General features: G+C 40.3%; 2 protein-coding genes across 9 annotated transcripts in view; one reads left to right on the plus strand and one right to left on the minus strand.

Moving 5' to 3' along the window:
- Nucleotides 1-12,959, plus strand: part of WRNIP1 (WRN helicase interacting protein 1) — a 29,857-nt gene extending 16,898 nt beyond the window's left edge. The window contains exons 4-10 of one of the 7 annotated variants that reach the window (XR_014849977.1): nt 747-976; nt 6,038-6,193; nt 7,030-7,109; nt 7,564-8,003; nt 8,425-8,565; nt 10,948-11,029; nt 11,802-12,955. Coding sequence is in view for 2 of the 7 variants with exons in the window: in XM_085052025.1 (XP_084908151.1) it covers nt 747-976; nt 6,038-6,193; nt 7,030-7,109; nt 7,564-7,839 (742 nt within the window). In the remaining 5 variants the exon portion in view is untranslated. Of the gene's footprint in view, nt 1-746; nt 977-6,037; nt 6,194-7,029; nt 7,110-7,563; nt 8,333-8,424; nt 10,857-10,947 lie in introns of those variants that run through there. The other 6 variants (XR_014849975.1, XR_014849978.1, XR_014849979.1 and 3 more) reach the window with 6 other exon arrangements.
- Nucleotides 12,960-12,973: 14 nt separating this feature from the next.
- On the minus strand, nt 12,974-21,479 carry LOC146441590 (leukocyte elastase inhibitor-like). 2 transcript variants are annotated; one of them, XM_085052029.1, is made up of 7 exons: nt 21,332-21,479; nt 19,885-20,060; nt 17,805-17,942; nt 16,895-17,012; nt 16,146-16,288; nt 15,259-15,426; nt 12,974-14,539 (listed from the first exon to the last, which is right to left on the minus strand). In XM_085052029.1, the coding sequence occupies exons 2-7, from the start codon at nt 20,056-20,058 to the stop codon at nt 14,135-14,137; spliced, it is 1,146 nt and encodes a 381-aa protein (XP_084908155.1). In that variant the 5' UTR covers nt 20,059-20,060; nt 21,332-21,479; the 3' UTR covers nt 12,974-14,134. The 2 variants fall into 2 exon arrangements, with proteins under 2 accessions (XP_084908155.1, XP_084908156.1); XM_085052030.1 differs by lacking the exon at nt 21,332-21,479 and adding an exon at nt 20,649-20,881.
- Nucleotides 21,480-21,564: the final 85 nt, after the last annotated feature.

Raw genomic sequence — 21,564 nt, forward strand, 5'->3', positions numbered from 1 at the left:
CCCAGAACCTTGTATGAGCACCATGCTCCAACCAACTGAGCTAATTTCAGTGACTCGTTCATTTAGATTCTGATTTCACTGGAATGTGTTTGTATAGTTCTGGCACACACAGGACAGTGGATGGCAAGATGAGTTGGGGGCATGTGTTGGGATGCAGTTTCTTTCTAGTAAAATACATTTTGTACCCCGGTGACTAAATTGTAATACAAAAAAAAGTATAGGGCACATATATTTTACGATGTAAACAGTCCTTCCAGTTGTTGCTTTCAGCTGATAGCAGCTCTTACTGTTGGTAGGTAGTTCAAAACCTTATGCTAATTACTTTATAACTCACTATATTCTCTCACCTGCATTTGGATAGCTTCCTACCTTTTCACTGTTCTTCCAACAAAGAATTTGAAGTGCTAGCTCTGAAATGCTGATGGACTAAAACCTTGTGAAGTTCAGCTGCCTGGGTCAGAATTGGGCTCTGGCAAAAAAATTTAACCCTGGTTTTCACTGAACTTAAGGAGGTGAGGAAAAATAAGGGGGTTAAATAGGTGAGACTTGTCCTACATTTTTCATGTGCAATTGCATTTAACAGACATTGGAGCAGGAGGAAGAGGGTTTGCCTCTGGCTCTGCAGGATGAGTTAAGACAAATCTTAAACCCAGCTGTTTCTCAAGAAACTTTGTAAAGAAACATCATCTCCAGCACGATAGGCAAGAAGAGTGTGTTGGGGCTAAGGGTGTGTTGTTCCCTTGCAGATTGCCAGTGTACATAGAGGAGAAAGCTCTGAACACGCTTGCCTATCTTTGTGACGGGGATGCCAGGACTGGGCTGAACGGACTCCAGTTGGCAGTTCAGGCCAGAGTAGCAGCAGGAAAGACAACTCCTTTGAATACTACCAAAGGTGATTGTGCAAATGGCATTCTGGTAACAGAAGAGCATGTAAAGGAGGGTCTCCAGCGATCTCACATCCTGTATGACCGAGCAGGTGAGTACCTGATGCAGTTTCTGAGGTGAAGGTTCTCAAGATGTGATAACCTCTCTGACTTCTCTTTCTTCCCCCTTTATCCTGCTTACTGCTCTACTGAAACGGTGGTTTGTCCTAAAATTTACTTTCCCTCTACAATGTAGTTCAGCAGGAAATTCCTTCTAAACAGTGTTTCCTCATAGCAACTAGGAAGTGTAGCTTAACTGAAGGAAGACCTATTTGCTGTCCTGAAAACAGTTGCATGGTGATATTATTTGTTACTTAGCATTATTGCAATACTGTCTTCTATAAGGGTTTCAATGTAAAGAGGCAGAAGAATTTAATGAGGACATTTTTCTTGGAGGGTTGGATGTCTTCCATTTTAGTTCTACTCCTCTGAAAGTCTTGGAAGTGCTCACATTCACAGCAATATGTTATGTCAAAACCTGAGCAGTTAGCTTTATTTTTAGAGTTGCTTTTTAAGGTAATGAATTCTGTAGCTTGCGTAGGGCAGGCCACATAAATCTAATTGCACTTAAGGCCTCTTAGTGTGATAACCACTCTTGCTAAATTTGTGACTTGGCAGTCTTAGGTATCACAGTAGTTGGCCACTAAACCATTTTATGTTAGAGGGTTAAAAATCAGGCAGTATCAGAGATGAGGTGAATCCTCTTGAACGCATATACCAGTTCTTCAGCAGTGCTTGAGTGACTGCAGAATAGTATGAAATTAGTATGCCAAGCAGTATTTGGAGAAAGGACTTTTTTTTTTGCCACTGTTCCTGATATGTTTTGTTAACTACCACTGTTCAGAACCTGTGATGAGAGGTTTCTTGTGTTTGGTTGTAACATATGCCTGCTTGCAGCCTCTTGCTACAAAGAAGTAATGATGACTCACTGTCAGGAAAAAGGCAGCTGGGCAGATACTGATCTAATGGCAGCTGAGAAGTCGAGGGTAGGCAGAGGGAGGGAGAAAAATTTTATGGGGTCTGTTGCAGGAAGAGGTCATGATTAGAAGGAAGCGGAAAATCTGACCAGTTCACTGATGCGAGTCTCTTGTACTGTGTGGGTCCCTTGTGTGTTTGCTGTCGCCTTGTGGCCACTGTCACACAGAACTCTTGGCTGTGCCCATTGCTCCCAGCCCTCCTACACCTTCTGGCACTGGCAGAGATGGCACAGAGTGGCTCTTCCTGGGGCTTGCATCAAGTCTGGGTAGAATGTGTCAGGCCATTCTCTGTTGCCAAAATCCTTGTTGTGAGTTACTGTGGGGTTTTTTGGTCAGAGATTTTAGAGTGGTGAGAGCAGTGAAAATTCTGTTTTTCTGGGTGGTATGAATGCCAAAGAGCCTGACACAGATATTGTCACAGTAGCAGGTTGCCCAAGTATACACCTTTACAGAATTTCTATCTTATGTGGAATAGTCTGTGTTGACCATTGACTGTTGACTCCTAGTTGACCACTTTTGTCCATAACAGAGGTAGCTGTTTGTCCTTTTAAATACAAAGGACTTCTGGATGGGAGCTACTGTATAAATGAAGATGGGGGTTTTTTTGGTATCATGTTTTAGCTAATACATTTTGAATCAGAGCTGTGCTGGTGGGATCTACAATCCTCTGAAATAAAATGCCTCAGCCTTACGAAGCGGAGGGTCTAATCATGGTGGTAGCAACATATATTTGAATGCAGCATCTTCATGTAGAAAGCACTAAATAATTGATTGTTGTTCAGAGTTGTGCAAATATGAAATTTTTATTTTACATAATTTGTTTGTTCTCTTCTGCAAAATTTGCCAAATAGATGTAGTTGAGCATTCTTTCCTGTACTTTCATCAACTAATCCATGAAAGAAATCATTCATCATCCAGTTGTTAGGCTGCTGTTTTGATCTATGTGCAGACATGTAGAGAAAAGGTCTTTAGTTAGTTTAATTAATTCAGATAGTTTATGCATTTTAGCAGGAAGGACAAAGAAACAACTTCATTCAAATTTCACTGCCAGCAGTCACCTGCAGCCCTTGCAATGAGAGGAAACAAACTAACCATATTGTAGCTTTTAATTGCAGTTGTTAAAATTTTGATTCTTGGAGAAAATGATGCAGCAACCAAACTAATTAAAGTTTACCTGAAGATGGGCAGTGACTGGACTTTTTAGATCGAGTTTTATTGCCTCCCCTTCTTTTTACATATTGTATCTCTCTGCTAACACTGATTAAATAAGATAAATGTCAGTAATTTCACTGTCTGTATGGTAACATAACTTCAGCTATGGTAAAGACTGGGAATGTTTTATGCTGAAGTTATTTTTTCTGCAATCTGGAGCACAGTTTCCCCTTTTCCTTATCTGGAGAAGAAAAGAGAAGGTGTCTCTTTTCCAGAAACTGTCCAGAGTTTGCTCTCAGAGCTTAGAGCCACGTGGGCAGGGCTAAGTTGCTATTCCATACGATGCACATCATTGCTGAGGTAGGGGAATGGCTTATTTGGAGTTGAATTCCCAGCTGGTGTTAAACCACCACACTCACACCATAATGTTTTTTTCCAGCTTAGTTTTTCACTGCTGGATCAGAAGGATAAGTCTTTTTATCCATGCTGTTGCTCTGGTCTTACTTCCAAGGCTTTCTTCTGTCCTTTATTGATGAGCAGTTGATGTTTACGTTTGGCTAAGATAGAAAATAATTTGAGATAGGGACGGATTTTACATTTGCCACTAGCTTGTGAACAGGGATTGTTTAAGAACCCCAAATATCAGTTATGGTCAGTGAATTAGACCTTTACCCTACCTTCTACTAATGCAACTTTAGATAAATCAGCATCTTAAACTAGCCTGAAAACTCCTCATGGCCTCATAAAGCAATTTATGAACATTTATCAACAAGATTTATGGATCCCTGTGTTAGAGACTAGAAAACCTCCTGCACAAAGCCCCTTGTGTAGTATCTTGTTTCAGAAAGGTCTTTGCCTTTGTGGAAACTGCATAGAGCAAATACATTTTGATTCCAGAAACTCTTTATAGTTTTGATTTCAAGAGCCATCTGGGATGCAGAACAGCAGAAATACATAAGCTGGTATGTGTCTGTCTCTCAACTGAATTGATAAGACCAAAATATGTATATTGGCTAACCAGACTGAGAGAGCTAATAAATAAAGGTTACTAAAAGTTCTAATTTTTTCTTTAAACTAGTTCTGATATTTCAGGCTGTCTATAAACTGTATTTTTTAGACAGAAATGTAAGACCACTCTCCAATGCACATCACTGTATTTTGCTTTTAATTAAAACTGCAAGTCTGATGTATAAGTATTGTCATTGTGGCTCTGCCACCAACATCAACTTCGCAAGGAAGGAAATAAAAGGAGAAAATTAAACCCTTTCTCAGCCTAAAGTCTGAAGTTCCCTGCTAGTATATACATCTAGACCCATCCTATCCACTGGATTTCTTCTGCCTCTCCAGCTGGTGTCCCCATGTATGGCAACTTACAGTAGCTCAAACAGCATATAAAAGCACTCCAGCAGAAAAATCTGGGCGAGTGCAACCTCTGGAGATATTTAAGGACCATCTTCCTTACTTTTAAGAGACCAAGAGACGCCTCTTGCAAGAGGATGATGTGAGTTCAGCTGCTTGGGTTTATTACTACTGACTCAAGTGTTGTGATGGAGCACAGATATGCTGTTTGTGTTGGCTCGAGTAAGGGCTGCATACCAGGGCTCTTTGTGTGGAGCCCTAGCAAAAATAGCTGTCTGACTGCCTGTGCTGCCGGCAGCGTGTTGGATTCCCCACAGAATCACACTCCAGCAGGAGCAGAGATGCAGGGAATGGGCCTGGGAGGTGGAGGTCTTGCTGGCTATGAAAGGAGCCAAATGTAGCAGTGTGTTGATTTTGGTTTTCAAGCTCACACATGCAGCCCTTTTATTTTTCAGGGCCTACGAGTGACTGGTGTGTTCTGAGATGGCCCTCAGGATGTAAATCCTTTCAGCCTTAGGAAGAAGAGGAATATTAACAGATGGCTGTGCATGCAGCCAGTTGCATTTATAATACATACTTAGCTGTGAGCCAAGGAATGCCAGGCACTTGAAAAAACAAAAAGTGAAGATAACATGGAAAGTTTAACAATATTGCAGCAAAATTCTCTTACAAGTTCGATTAAAAGACATGCACAAGAATCAAAAGCAGCTGCACAGAGGAAAATTGTAAGCAGGGTCTCATTCAGTGTTTTTAGTACTGACATCCTATTTTTGAGTGTAGCCCTAGAAAATCTGTGTAATAGCTTTGTTTCTCATTGGAGTCCATATCTAATCATATATTAAACTTTAATATTACAAAAAAAAAATCCTTGTAATTCTTTCAGTCTTCCCACTAATTATTTAGTGTGTTGTTGCAGTAGTGCTGTGTCCACAATTGAACTCAGCATTTCTTAGGGGTTTTCCAGAGTTGTGCACTGAAATTCTGTTTTCTCCAAATTGTATAATATTCCATCATTGTATATTCACAACATTTCCTTTTTTCTCACCCCTATATAACACATCAAACTCATGTTTTACTGCACATTTTATTTTCAAATCTTAGTTGATGTGAAATTTCTTTTTTCCAAAATGTCACTACTGTATAACACTGGGTTTCTCTGATTCTTGTGTTGTCCTCTCAGAGCTCTGTGTGTATCCAAAAGCAATGGTCAGTTGTTTGAGTGCACTCATACTTTACTCTTTGGCAATTAGGAGCTATTTATTTAGAGTTTTCTTCCTGATTTTTTAAAATATGTGGGTTGAGGTTTTTTTTCGTTTTGAAGGAAAGACTGTCAGTGTACAAAACCCAAATTGTTTGCCTTGCAATGTTTAAAAACAAAAATCAGCTTCTTTTTCATCCACCATGTCTCTGTTTCCCTTAGGAAGTTATGGAATGATTCACATGGAAAACCATGAAGGCACTGAAAACATTAATGAATGTTGTAACCACTTATATGTAAAAAGCACTTGAAAAAGCAGCTTATGGTTACTGATGTGTTCTGGTAAAATGCATTCTATTCCCTTAAATGCATTTCACTTCATTTCCTCCTAATAGCTTTGTGTGTAATTTCTCCCCCATTGTAAACAGGAGAAGAACATTACAACTGCATCTCTGCCCTGCACAAGTCTATGAGAGGCTCAGATGAGAATGCCTCCCTTTACTGGCTTGCTCGAATGCTTGAGGGCGGTGAGGATCCACTCTATGTGGCAAGGAGGCTGGTGAGGTTTGCAAGTGAAGATATAGGTCAGTATTTGCAGTATTTCACACTGTAATAGTACGATGAATACAGATCTGCCAGACTTCTCTGGTTTCTAAAAGTTGGCTTTTGAAAAAAACAACCAAAAACTGTGTATATGCAGGCAGAGACCTGCATGAGGTGATGAGGTGTTATTGTGATGATTACCTATTTCTGGAAGGACAAATGTTTCTGAGGTCAGGTTTGGTGTGTATACATATGGATTCTATTCAACCCTGCTGGTTGTAGGTCATCAGTAAACTTGTGCCACAGAGAGTATGCATTTCAGGGATGTCTGATTTTCTAAGGAGTCTGGCACATGAATGCCTACCCTGACCTGCAAACCTCAGGTTTGATAGCTGACTCCCTAGTTGTAGGGCATCTTGATTGACTCATCCAGAGTAGCAGATCCAGCAACACTTTTAGCAGATGTGTGATGGGTGAAGAGCTAGAAGATCTGAGGAAGCTATGGCTGTATGGGAATATTGCCCCATTTCTCTATCAATTTCAAAAAGTAGGAGAATCATATGTGGTCAGCTACTGCTCAGCCTGCCACTGTGTGGCAGCAGATTCAGTCTGTAAATCATACCCATGACTTAGACCTTTTTTTTTTTCTGGGGAGGAAGGGTACAGAAGAAGGAAGGCTTGTGGATAGAGGGAGTGTGTCTTACGTGTGATATGGTCTTGTATCAGAAATTCTAATATCTGAGAAAGCAACTCTGAAATGTGCATGGATACCTTACAGGAGAGGAAAAAAATTTTTTTTAAAATTTTAAAAAAGAGAGAGATACATTAAGTAAAGCAAATTGACTTTAGCCTGCTTTTGTTTGATCCCTTTCTGTAGGACTGGCAGATCCTCTGGCTTTAACCCAAGCAGTTGCTGCTTATCAAGGCTGTCACTTCATTGGAATGCCAGAATGTGAGGTAAAGGCTTCATTAACTCACTGATTTGAAAGTCCTACAATCTGTAAAACCTATCTGTAGCTATAAAGAGAAACAGACTGGGAGGACGGGGCAAACTTAGTTACTTGTTCATTCTGCATGCCCCTTCTTTAAGAAGAGAACATCATAGTTCTTAAAATAGATGTTAGAATTTAAAATAGAAGTCACTTTGTATTTAGTGTTAAAATGTGATATGTGAACATGTATCATTTTTCTCAGTCCATTTTTTTTCTATTACAGATAAAGTAGCTATTATATTTTAGCAGTGAAAATCATGAATCTGTGTTGTTGTTAAAGAATGGTATTCGTATTATAGTAGCAGGCAGAGTTCAGTTTAAAAACATAATCCCTGCCATGGTGTACAAACAACCTAACAGACCTTTTCCCAAAGAGCTTAAAAGAAGTCATTTAACATTTTTTGTTTGCTTGTTTGCAGGTGATTCTAGCACAGTGTGTAGTGTATTTTGCTAGAGCCCCAAAGTCCATAGAGGTGTACAGGGCATATGGCAATGTCAAGGAATGCCTGAGGATGCACACAGGACCACTGCCACCTGTTCCTCTGCACCTGAGAAATGCCCCAACAAGGCTCATGAAGAACTTGGGCTATGGAAAAGGCTACAAATACAACCCCATGTACAAGGAACCTGTGGAGCAGGACTATCTACCAGAAGAGCTGAAAGGAACAGACTTCTTCAAGGAACGAAAAACGTGACCACTGTGCTCTGAATGGGTTTTGATTTTATGACTCATACATTTCTACTGGGATAGAAATTCTCCTTGCAGAGTCAGCTGTCTGTTACTGTGATTGAAAGGATTAAACCACCAAGCCTTCCAGATACTTTTTTATATTTCTGGTGTTCTGCTGTTGTTCTGAAGGTATTTTGTAAAGAATTGCAGTTAGACAGTGTAGAAATGCAAAAATAAGCTTCATCCTTATTTGGCAGTGAGAACAAACAAGAGACTTGTATTTCTGGCTCTTGTTGTCAGACAAAAAATATTATTATGCTGCTTGTATTATTGTGCTGTTTTTTAAAATCAGTGTATATTTCATTTTGATAATTTTATTTTCCAGAAAAATAGTAAGTTGTACCCCCTCTGTTAAAATACTGTAAACAAAATATAATTACAGAGTAATTTTTGCTCTTAATGATGTTACAGAGACCAATTTTGTACAACAGTTATTAAAACAATAAAGCTGTTAAAAATAGTGTCTATGCATTTGTTGAAGTACTCCTATGACAGCAGTGTGGTTTTGAAAGTTTGATATCCCTTTAATTTTATTATTCCTATTTTTCAGAGCAAGTTTAATTCATTTTGTAAGTTGAATAATGATGAAAATGGCCATTGGAGCAATACTGAGCTCTTTGAGCCTCTCTCCAGCTGTGGTCCAACCCAGCCACCTGCAGGTCAGCTCTCTGAAGCACACCAATTGCAGGTGGTTATTTCTTGACAGCAGAAGTATTTGGTGCTGTGTGGGGCTTAGATCAGAAGGGTTGCCACAGCTGCACATCTGGAGTTCATTCAGAGTAATGTTCATAAGCCAGGAGGTCTTCTGTGGGCTGAGGATGCAGTGCCAAGCCCAGAAGCCAACTTTATTCTGCTTATTGCTCTTAATTTTCAAAACAGATTGCTGACCCTTGGCCTCGATATAAAAGTTTTGGATATATAACCTTGTATTGGAGATTAATTTTGTTGTGAGATTCCCTTCATATGAAGTTCTTCATGATGGAAGACTCAAGCCAAAGATCATGGTGTAACTGATATATTTCAGAAATTTCACCTTTTGCGTGACTGTGTACTGTTAGAGGGTTTTAGTCATATTCTTTAAACATTTCTATGTTCTCCTACCTCAAATAAGTGTAGTTTTTGAATGCTTTGATCAAAGTGTTCTAGAGATGAGCAAGTATTTCAACAAGCTTCATTTGTGTGAATTTGCATGCTTTTCTTTTTAACGCAATTCACTTTGTTGTTGTTTGCTTGGAACTTTCTTGTTGCATGAATTAAGGGGGTAATTAATTAGATAAGTATTTTCTTCCTGATGGTTCTCTGAAATGCAGTTGGAGGAATTAGGCAAGGTGTGGTCTCTTCCAGTGCTGAAGTAAATCTGAGCAGGATATGCTCACCTTCAGAGGGCAGCACAGGATTCAGAGGTGGTTCTTCATTCCTCAGCCTTCGTGGAGGCAGAGATCTGCCACTCAGCTCAGATCTGTCAGACAGTGCTGTCTAATGGGCTATCAGAGTAGTGACAACAAGAAGTTAATGTTTCAAAACCATTGTGCCTCATGGCTGCTCTTCTAGCAAAGTATTATTTGCCTTTTCCCTTCCTCTCTGTGGTAATTAGCAGCACTGGAAACAGAGCAACTGCTTCCTGCTCTCTCCCTGCTGCTGATGTGCATCTTTTTTATATTCCCTTAAAGAGGGTCATCTCCACTGTTTGAAGAACTCTGTGATCCATTAAAAAGTCCATCAGGACCAGATGCACTCACAGATGGTCACTTCACCCCACACCATCTCCCATCCCTCCAAAACAGACCGAAGGCAAAAACATCCATTTCCTCCCAGGATGATGTATGCAGTCTCCCCACAGGATTGGCAATGCTGCTTTTAACAAGCAGGAGCCAGTCTCCTAATGAAGCCATCAAAAGCGCAAGATGAAAGAACGAAATCAAAAAGCACATTTCTTTGTTTTCTGGCATTTGACTACCTGGTGTTTACCCCCAGAAGTTCACTGAGGGGCAAGAATGGTTATGAATTGTGTGCCGGTATAGTGGTGTATTTATTGACCTTCAGAGTATAGAGCTTTAACTAACAAATATTGCAGTGGCACTAGAAAATTTGGGATGGGATTTGGATCCCATCAGGCAACACTTGTTTCCACTGTAAGGAAGACCATCAAAATCCACCATGCCATGATCATTTTTTCTCTTCTGTAAATTGTCCCACTAAGAAGTAACACTGATCAAGAGAAAGGCTATGCTGTAGCCCATGTTGGGCAATTCAATACCTTGAGAAACAAATTGTACTGATGTAAGTTGTTTCTCCCAGTAATAACATACCCGTGTCAAAGATATGGATAGCCACAACAGAAATATCAAATAATGCCCCAAATGAGTTCCATTGCACGGGTTTTTTAGAAAATTACCTAATAAATATTGTTTCCATAATTTAGTTTGTTTGACTCTCACAGGTAAAAATTCAGATGATGCAGCTGGCAAGGAGGTGTCCAGGCTTTTATACTAAATATAAATGTGAAATTGTTGTTTGTATTTTATTTTTCTTGTCCTGTTTTCCATGCACAAAGAGTTTAAACCCTCAGTTTAACCTCTGGACTGCATTTTTTTCCCTTTTCTGTGAGCATTTTCTCTCATGTTGAGAGAAAAGCTCTTGGCCAAAATGAATGCCTAGCATTTTCCATGAAATTACTTAAAAGTGTTTATACAAGCTGATTGTTTGATATCCTGTCTGTCCTTAAGATACATTTTCTGGCTGCTGTGATGAGTTCATTATCTGAATTGCCAGCAGCCACTCTGCACGTTCAGCATGTTTCCAGACAGGCTGTGTTCTCCAGGATTTTGGCTGTGGTTTTTGTCTTTTATTGTTACTAAGTAGGCTGGGATTGCGTAGGCCTCTTAATGAATGTGGCTAACAAGGTGCATTTAGATGGTACCACAAGATAATATGACAGAACTACAGAACTACTCTGACAGTTCACTACAGAAAAAAAACAAACCAGAGCCAGAAACAAATAAGCAAAAACCCCAAAAACAAAACAAACCAAAAGTGAGGTTTTGATTTTAGTTGTACCTTTTCATCTCAATAGATGCAGGAGAGCTGGACTCATGTTATTTCTGTAATAAACCATAATAAATCAAGACAAACATCCATCTCCAAGACTTGATCAGGTTTACGTACTTTACGGGGGTCTTGGTCATATATAGACATTTAAATACATTTAACAGCAAAAGTATCACCAAACATGCACTGAATTAACTTACCTGTGTAAATTTATCTCTAGTATAAGGTGACGCAAAATCCAGAGATAACTGTCCTCCTTATCCACACTACGATAGGTACTTCCTAAGATGAGCAATTTCAGCTGTATGAATCAGACAAAAAGCAGACAATTCGTCGTGGGTGGCACTGGTTTTCCTGTTTAAATTACCAAAACCAAAGGGCTTTCCTAAGAAGTCTGTTAGCAACAGTACAAAGTCTGGATTACTCATCACAGCACAGTGAGAAAATATTTCTCAGCATTTTGTCTTGTAGTAAAGCCTGGTCTGCTTAGGAGAGGCCAAAATGGAGGGTGAAATCCAATTACTGTGATCCCCATCTCCACTGGAAGAATTTCCAAATGTTATCTTTTCAAACCAGCAAATCGTAAATTGGTTTTGAACAGGGTCCTCAAGTACTCAAGGTGTTCAAGAATTTACCATTTCCCTGCTAGGAAGTTAAACTGCAGTCAGGCTGTCTTTTTAATGTTGCATTCCTCAGGGTTAATATAAACCAAAGATTTTGGACACAGTACTTTTTTATGTGTTGTGTATAGATTAATGACTGCTACTTAGCTAAGGCTAAACTTCTGATTTTATATTGAGACTTCTGATGTGACAGAGTCTCATCTTGCACATTATATCTTTAACTCATTAAAATTATGTTTTCTACCTTTTTCCTCAGTTAAAACACCTTGTACTCAGAATTACCCTGCTTTGAACTCAGTAAGGCCTGTGTTCATTCCATAGTTCTACAAACAAAATCCGAGGTAGTCGAAGCAGTGCTATTTTTTATTTCTATTTTTTAGAAATGTGGATACAGATTGCATGTCAGTTTTCTCTTGTTGGAGTCAGCCCTTGTCAGTCACTTGTTCTGACAAGAGCACAGGGAAAAAAACCCAAGGATTATTAAGGAAAAACATGACCATCTTATTGCAGGACATGAATTTTGGGAGGGGAATATTTGTCAGCAGGCTTGCTGGGGTTTTTTTAAAATGGTTGAATGTGAAGCTGATTTTATTGAGATTCTTATTGCTGAGACTTTGTTTTGTTCATCCTGTATGTTAAAAAACCAACCTTGTCTCAGTGTAATATTTCAGTTACTGAATGCTGATACCAACACAATAAATACAGACAGACATCAGTCTTCTCATAAAGCTACGCTGATTTGTACAATTACACAAGGGTTTATTATCTTTCTTCTGATTTCTTGGTAATTGCTGCCCTAAAAGCCTTCAGTCATGTATCTTGCATGCATTGACTGAGTTTGTGCAAATAAAGATAAGGATGTAATTAAAATGGAGTTTTTGAGCCTTGCATTGGCAAACCCCACCTATGTCAGCAGCAGCTTTTTTTGCTAAAATGCTGAAGACAAGGCCCAGAACCCCAGAACTAACAAACACAATGTCAAAGCATTCCAAATTTTTGCATGGTTTTTGTGCTAGTACTTTTTGTTTGCAAGGCATTGGGTTTTCAAAGCACTCAGTGCAGAAAGGATTGCAATCACACCAGCAGGCTGCAATAGAAGCTCTCCTTTGCAAACCTACCAGAGCCTTTGCAACTGGGTATTGCAGAGCAAATGCTTGTGCCATTTGATGAAACTGTGACTCCCCCGTTCCCTGTGGGGGCGAGCAGCTCAGCTCACACTTCCAGGGGAAGCTGCTGGTTCATGCAATCATCTCTTCTATTGAGTAATTTGGTCTCCAGTGATTTCACCTACTCTGAATGACTTCAGACAGCTGGTCACACCTGCTGTGCCAGTGGTTTTCTTTGGAGCCAGTCTTCAGACTGTTGTTTTGGTACTCTGAAATGCCAAATTGCATGAAAAAAATTGCCATTTTAAACAAAAGTTTGAGAAAAAGATTTTTATTTGTTGCTTAAAGACAAGATTAAAATACAGTTTGTAATGATACAAATTATTGTGCCCCATTTAGAGCTGAGGTTATACAGGTATATATTACAGTACCCAGGATACAAGCAAATAACCTCAAAAATAACCACAGAACACAACACTATGTAATTACATTGTCTCTGAGGAATAAGGCTGTGGTACAGTACCAGAGGTTTGTGTATAAAGAGGTAGTGCAAGTCAGCTCAGTAAATGTAGAATCCTTGTACATAAAGAGAAACATCAGATATTTCTTGCAAATTATACCCAGTCATTCTCTGGGAAGCTGAAGTATCTTTTGAGGATGACATAGGTTCTGGCTAGAATCTAATGTCATATTGACAGCTTCTGAACTCTTGAAAAGGCACCTAAAACCTCTAATCCCTGAAACGTTTTCATGTTTTCAATAACTAAAACGTCACCAGTCCGTAAATTTTTTAAATGGTCTTTAAACAGATCACCTAAAGTTTTACTCATTTCTTCTCCTTCTTATTCAAAAGGTGTGATGCAATTTTTCTAATTGCTAATTGCTAATGACTGCAGGGGGCTACTTTCATTTAAATAGCTTAATCCTGTCTCTATTAATAGATGTCTCTAAACAAATGTTATCTATGACCTTCTATTTCACGACGGAACTGGGTAAACTCAGCTGTTCGAGACATGCCTTTTGGTGCCTAGAATGATTTTATTACAGTGTTTTTGTAAAGCAAGATTTTAGGGGAGGAATAGCTTTGCAAGAACATTTTAGTAGACATGCATAAGGAGTGACCAGATTATTAAGGAGTGACTGGTTATTACAAAGGGGGGCTGTTGATGCAGAAAAACACATGTGAATATGCATAAAAGGTGATCTTGTGCTTTAATAGACACACATTACTTTCAAGAGTATTTCTATTTCTACTCCAATTCCAAAAGATTTCTTGTGCCTACAGTCAAGATTTTCCTTGCTTAATTATAGATTATGTCAATCTCAAGAAAAAAAATGAAATTACTCCTTGGTTTCTCTGGGATTGTTTTAATGAGAAAGGCAGAATCAGTCAAATTACTAGGAACTTAAGACAGGAGGATTAACTCGTTCAAAGCAAAGCTTTCATTAACAGCAGGAACTGCTGTGAATGCTAGGTTTTCTCTCATGGGGAAGCATATCTGCCCAAGAAAAGTATGCTTTGTGTTGGGTTGTGGCGAATAAAGAAAAGGAAAGGATGATCAGCATTGAACTCCTCTACAATGGGCATGCAGAGCAGAGCAATGCCAGCTGCAGTGGCAGCTGCAGCTTCAGTGCCTTCCTCGTTCACTTCCACAAAAGCCTTGTGGACAATTGCAGAGACAAAGAGGTCACGTGCCCCTGACATTCCCGACAAGTCAGCCTTGCCACTGGCAAATAGATCCAACAAGCCCATAGCAGATAGATCTGATTTAAGGTCATAGCTTTCTTCCAGCTTAAACTTTGGCAAGTGGACCTGAACATCGGTGGAATACAGGTGCTCTGGATGTGTCCATTCCCAGAGCTTCTCTAAGGTAAGCTGCTTTTCTACCTAGAATTAAAAAGACAGAGATAATTACTTATCACTAGTGTAGTATTTCACTTTCAGGAATATTTATGAGGCTTTATCTATAGAACATTATACAATGGTAAAGCAGCTGTACAAAAATGAACATACCCATATCTTTGATAGCTAAATAGAGATCAAAAAATTATTAAAATTAAGAGGAGTCAGTGCAGTTTTTATTTTACAAAGTAATGCAGACATTTGCTTCTTGCTGCAATGTACAGAAGGGAAAAACATGCACTGATAACAACCCAGTCTTCTTACTATTCAACCTACTTAAATGGAATTACCTAATTAAAAACACGTACAAAAATCCTAATCAGAGAGCTCAAAGAAGCTGGCCATTTAACAGAAAACAGTCTCACTACTTCATGGTTAAGAAAACAAAGACTTTCAAAGCTACTGAAAGACGGGTTCTGTCATTTAAAACAAAAAAGTCAAGGCAAATTAATTTTAACAGTTAACTCTGTTTTCAGTCTCCATCATGGTTCATTTCAGCAAGCCAGAAGACACAAGCTACAAAATCAGAGCGCCTCTTCCTGATGCAGTACATCCATTTATTCTTTATGGCTGTACTAGTAGAGAGTTGCATAAAAATACAGTTGATAGATAGGGTGCTCTGAGAACATGGGTTCCTTAAGGCTTTAGTTTTGAATGGCTGAGCTTAAGAGCATTGAACAACTGTGTTAGCTTAGATGGGTCACCTTTTGCAGTCCAGTGGAGTCATCTTCAATGTCATCAGGTAACAGGATGATCATACTAAGTTCTCTTCCATCATAAGGCAGCTCTAAAACTCGGATCTTCTCTTCGGGGATGTATCCAAAATTAAATTTATTTTTCTGGTACATCATTTTCACTGTCTTTCGTTCGCGCTGGATGGATAAAAGGCACCAAAAGTAACAGTGAAGGAAATGCTCATTTAAAGAACTGATAGGAAGCAAGTAAGTTAAAATTGCATTTTTGCAAACACTTTCCCTCCATTTTATGAGATGATTATAAAACTGCCTTTGTCAAGTTCCTGACTGCCCACTTCAGTTTCATCTGAAGAAATAATGAGTTTGGATTATATTTGCTTCTCCTTTGGCTTCTATAGCACAGTCCTCACAAAAACTGAAAAAAAATTCTTCAAATTGCTGTACCTTTGTATTGCTCAAGACCCAAAAGTTACCATGTTAAGTCAACAAAGATCAATTCTGTTTAGCATAAAGCAGATGACTGCATACAGTAACTTGTAAAGTTTTTACCATAAGCAGAATAGAGAACAAGAAGATGGGGCTTAATAAAAATGTTCTGTCATTTTAATACTGCTTACCTGCAGTCACACAGTTCATAGCTGCTGATTGGCTGCAGACAGAAACTCTACTAAGCCCTAATGCATAGATGAGAACTGTCTCTGATACTGTTCCAGTAAGTGAGACAACAAATAGCTTGCTGAATACAGAGAAATACTAAAATCCATAAAAACAATTAAAATATTTATAAATTTCTTTGTATTCCTTAACTATTTTGTCTGTAAGCAAAGGTTCACTTTACCACCTATATTATTTAACCTCTCCATTACATACATCCTACCAAGACACATCTGTATTACCTTATTTAACCGAAATGGCGCATCAGTGGTGTCAGCTTCTTGAAATTTCTCTGCCCAGTTCGCTTTGAAATAAATAGCATTCACCAGTACTAGCTTGGTCATGCTATCAACTGAGTCTTCAGACAGCAGATTGGGGATTTTGCCTTCAGAGGTGGCAGAAAAAGCAAAGTCACAACAAAATCTCGTAGTAAGTTGATGGCATATAAAACATATAGAGAAACTGATGCCATAGAAATACCACAAATATTAAACTAATACATTCCTGTAATAACATGTATTTCAGTACCTCTCTACTTCTCCATACTTTTTAATAGGACAGGCTGCTATAACTCTTGATATAGAGTTATTTGATGAAATGTAATATTGTTAGTTTAAACTGTCACATGTGACTCATCTACTCATCATACAAGAAATAGAGAACACCTACATTAGGGATACTGAATTTAGAAATATATATATATACAATATGGACCAGGACTGACTAAAACAAATTCTCCAACTCATGAATACAGCTCCATGTTTTGGCATCTCTCCTGCACCCATAGCCTGAACACAAAAACAAAATGGAAGACTCTCAGGGACTTGTGGAACTGTTTAAATGTCTTGCTTTAATAATTTCTGGTTCTGTCCATGCATCAAATGAATATCCCAGGGCAGAATAAACCTGTTCTAAAGACAGCAGAGAACAAAGCCCATTCCTGCTCCCAAGACATGAAACAATGTCAGTTATTAATGAAAAAGTTGTTTACCTTCAGTTTTCTCTTCAACCCACTGGTTAATTTCTTTCCTGGCTTTATCACAATCCTGAAGAAAATCAACTGTAGCCAAATCAGCTCCATATAATTTCCGTGTATTAGTCAGGAAATCCTAGATTTTGGAATGATAAGAATATCTTTCACTACATGCAGATAAGAAAACATCTAATTATCAGGTAGATAAGGTGTACTCAGATTGTCACCTGCTCTGAGGTGGGGCTCTAACAGTGTGTTGCCTAAGGGGGTTCTGAGGTTGGCAGGCTTTTCCCCCACAGTTAGCGTAAGCCTTATAGTACACCAGCCCTGTCTAGAGCTGATGGGGTGCTTACTGCAGGTGTTGCAATATTTACCTATCATTCTCTTGAAAAGGCTCAAGCTTAGCTGGGATAAAACAAAACTCTCCAAAATAGCTGAAGAGGGACAAAAATATCAACCTAGGTGCACAGAAAGTTCTAATTCACTGGTGAAGAGGCATGTTGTTGAAACATACTGGATATCCCCTCCCAAATAAATAGTACTTTCAAAAACATATAAGTAATGTAGTACTACTCTGATGAAAATCCTGAAAAGCTGATTGCAACAGGAACAGAATTGGCTGCAACCTAAAAAACTGGTTGCAACAGAGGGAAATGTTATGACAGTTACTGTGAATTAAGAACATAGACGAACTCTTCAGCCCAAGAAGAGCAGAAGTGAACAAGCAATGAAAAGGTTTTGCTGTACAAAACCCTTCAGGTGAGATGCACAGATGCCCACAGCTATAGAAATGCACATGGCAAGTATGTGATACTTTTGTCAACTGTCCAATCATGTTTAGAAATATGCCTGGAAATAGTTCTACTTCATAAATACTCAAATAGCTGCATTTTCCCCCCAGGTGCCCTGGTGATGTGCACCACTGTACCGGCAGAAAGCTGTACGACTTCTCTCCAAAGAGCCGACTGGCAAGCCGTAAGAGATAGGGAGCATTGCTTCTGTTTATATCCATTGTCAGAGCCTGGAATCTCGAATGAACATCTTCAACTTTGTCAAGATGAAGCGTCTGAAACAACAGAAGTGAACTAGCTGCTCTTAATACTTCCTTAAAAGAACATCTGGTGTCTCTGTAGAGGAGCTCTGATGCAGCAGGGCAGGATCCAGTAGGTAGGCTGAAGGAAAAGTCTGGAAGCTGCTTAGAGACTTTTGTAAATCTCAGAGAATGAATCAAACTGTCCCTTGGTGCTATGCTGCACATGTCAGCCACTTGTATTGTGCTCCTGGTTTATACAGAGTCACAGCTGAAGTTGATCACAACCCCAGGTCCTGTCTGCATTTCTGTGGGCCTCTCCTCCATGGGCCACTGGACCCAGGAACTCATTACCAGGTGAGGAATTAAAAAGAGAGGTTATGCCATGGAGACTCTTTTGCTTTCTTGGTTCCCCCTATGGCTCAAGGGAACCTTGCTTTTCAGAATATACAATCACCACTAGTGCACAGGTGATGCATAAGGAAAACTTAGAGCAATTATCTTTTATAATTTTATGAAAATACAACTATATATTTTTTTTTTCCTTAGAAATCAAATGCATTGTTGCAATTTCTCTTTACCAGTACCTCCTTTTCCAGAGGCAAGCTGGCTGGTCAAGGCTTATAGATATGAGAGCAGAAGCTGCCAGACCTCACGGACAGGGAAGGCTAGACCAAAGCAGGGATATTCACATTCAAATTTAAACCATTAATTTCCCAGCATGAAAGACTGCTCTGAAGCAATCATTGGATTCAAAGGCAAGTCTTCACTTTCTCTCAGTGGGTTTTCGGTCAGGCCTTGCTCACCACCTCAGTGCAAGCCATGCTGTACAGATGAATGGCTGAGCAAGACCATCACAGTGGCAAATTACAACAGAGTTATGATCCCGGAAACAAATTCCTGTGTGCTTGCAAACAGCTCTTGACAGTTACTGATCACTGCCTCCTTAATTAGCAGTGTGTTCAGAAGTGAAGGACTATGGTACATGAACATGCCCTGTTGAGGGTGACTGGGTTGAAACACATTTATTTTCTCCCCAAGATCCTTTTGAATGATTCCTGCTGTCGGTAGGTTTATCCTAGGTGGGGCTGTCAGTCTGATTACATGAAATATGTTCAAAGTCTGTTTGAACAAGTAGTGGGAAAGTAATTTTATTGAGTAAGCACAGCAACACTTAACAGTATAAAGCAGTTCCTCCTAAAGTCCAGAATACAAAGGTGAAATTATTCATAGGCAAATACATAATGATGACTTCAATGAGGATACTCATATGCCCTTTTACAGGCGTTAGCCTAACGAGGGTGCAAAAATAACAGTGAATGAGTCCCTTCCACACCAGAGGTTTCAGGAGAAACTGGCACACCTCTATGTGCACCATTTTGTAATTTGTAAGGAGTTTTTTTTATATTATCCTGCCTAACCTAAGGCTATGGTAAGGATAACCATGCAGATATCCTTTGAGATATCCAAGTCCCTGGTTGTTAGTAAGAGATTGATACTTAGGTAGTGTCACCATGTATCATCATAGTTGTTACACTTTAGATATAAAACTATAGATTGCGACTGTGTTTATTGCAAAACTCACAGAATTGTTGACAATGAGCTTTCCACTGGTGATCTTGTGTTACAACACAATAGTTTGTCAAAATGTCTCATGAAAACGCATAAAGCCTTGCAGCTGGAAATTACAACCAATTTTAAAGGAGATTGACTAATGCAATTAGTTTCCTCCTTCAAGAATTAACAAGTGAAATTAAATGAGCAACAAGGCCATAGAAAATATAGACAGAGGGCTCTGGAGCAGGGTAGGCAGAGGGTAACTAACTGCAGAGTCTGAGGAAGACTCAGTGTGCGTGGAAGAAATCTTGTCCTGAGCACATAAAAATACTCTCATTTCATCTTCCCTCCTCTAAAACACAACCATTTTTAATGTAAACAAAACATAAAATTAATGACCTTTTTTTTTTTTTTAACTAACCTTCAACATCTGGGCTTCTGTATCACCTTTGGCCCCCAAAAGGACCATGGCCAGAGCAGCAGAGACACCAACAGGAGAAAAGAAGACATTTTGTTTAGGGTTGGCCTCATTAAACCTTCTGAGCAGATTAAGTGCAAATCTGCTGTTGGCATTAGACAGGTTCTCCATGGTCATAGCTGAAAAATGAAACAGTTGATAAGGACCCTGGGAAACATTCTTCAAACACCTTGTCTAACCTCGTGTGATTCACACAGTAAAGACTGGATTAAACTGGATGTATCTACTTACAGGAACTTAAAGAATAACATTGTCAATGCACCTCTTAAAAACAAACAAACAACAAAAAAACCAAACAGTCATGTTGAAAAAGCAGGGGATTTTTTCCCTATAATTGTATATTCCAACCTTTCTTATCATGCTAACTTCAAAGGCAGCATTTTTAAATTCTTTTTCCCGGCAGATCTGAAGTTGGTATGTGCTGGTAGGACTGCAAAAGTCCTTCAGTCTCACAAACCCAGCACACACCAGGGTTCTCCCTCCTACAGCATTCCTTCTGTTCCTCTACCCACATCCTGCACAGAGGACATTGGCAGTATCTGCTCAGGGACATTCAGACAGCTCTCAGCAACCTGCCCGTCCTCAGGGCACAAACCCCATGTCCCTGAAAGGCGTCAGCCCTGCCAAAGGCTGCGGGGCACCAGGGCTGGGCGGCCCTAAAGGCACGGGCAGTGAGCCCGGAGTTCTGGCAGCTGCAGGTGACATACCGACCGGCGGGGACAGAAGCAGAGCGGAGAACAGACACAGCTTCAGGGCTGACACTGAGCGGCGATGCATTTTGGGGAGATGCTCGCGATCAGGCCCTTGGAGAGGGGTGAAGGGCGCTAGGGCCGGGTCAGGCACAAAGCCCCACCCAAGGGCAGTGGCAGTAGCGCTGGATGATGTGCAACCTTCCTGCTCGCCCAGCTCAGATTCCAGCTGCTCTGTGCTTGCTTGCAGCCGGACTTTCGGTTTATGTTTTTCTCCTCCGGACCTAACTGCGTGGAGGAGTTTATGCCAAAATTTGGTATTTCCTGCACATCTGGCCATCTGTTTATCTTCACACTCTTTCTACAGGAATTGCAAAATATCAACGTCGGCTTCCCCCGTGCCAGATAAACACCCGGCAGGTTTGCGACGCTCTTATCGAGCTCTAGGCTAAAGAAAGCCCAACAGCAACCCTAAAAATATCCAAACCCAGCTCCCAAGGCGTACTTTCACTTTCGTTTGCCTCCACCTCGGCACTGCGCTAGCCTGTCACCCAAACCAGCCGTTCGGCAGTCCCCAGCCCCGGCTGCCCGAGAAGCGCCCCGCGCAGACCCCGCCGTGAGGGGAGAGGAAAAATCCCCTCTTCTCGTCCCGTTCCCGCCCCTTCCCCTTCGGATGCCCCGGGGGCCGCTTGGCCACCTACCTGCCGGGCAGCGCGGAGCGGAGCGGGATGGGATGGAGCGGAAGGAGCCGAGCTGCGCAGTGACGCCGCGGTGACACCCGCGGGGACCCCGCCGGGCGGTGGGAGGGACAGGGGCGGGGCGGCAGGTGTTACCCCGCGGCCGCTGCCGTCCCCATGTCCCGGGGCTTCCCGGTGGAGATTCAGGAGTGGGATTAACCAACAACGCCCACCTTGCGCCAGCGGTAAGAGATCGA

The sequence above is a fragment of the Lichenostomus cassidix genome, chromosome 2 (assembly GCF_008360975.1).
Source record: "Lichenostomus cassidix isolate B80296 chromosome 2, HeHo_3.0, whole genome shotgun sequence".
In the NCBI taxonomy this organism is placed as follows: Eukaryota; Metazoa; Chordata; class Aves; order Passeriformes; family Meliphagidae; genus Lichenostomus; species Lichenostomus cassidix.

Excerpts from the sequence above, each read along its gene's own strand:
- LOC146441590 (XM_085052030.1), bottom strand. The coding sequence starts at position 20,718 with ATGCATCGCCGCTCAGTGTCAGCCCTGAAGCTGTGTCTGTTCTCCGCT. Across the intron at positions 20,061-20,648 it reads GCTTCTGTCCCCGCCGGTCG|CTATGACCATGGAGAACCTG; the intron begins GTATGTCACCTG and ends TTCATTTTTCAG. Across the intron at positions 16,289-16,894 it reads GGTTGAAGAGAAAACTGAAG|GCAAAATCCCCAATCTGCTG; the intron begins GTAAACAACTTT and ends CCACCTCTGAAG.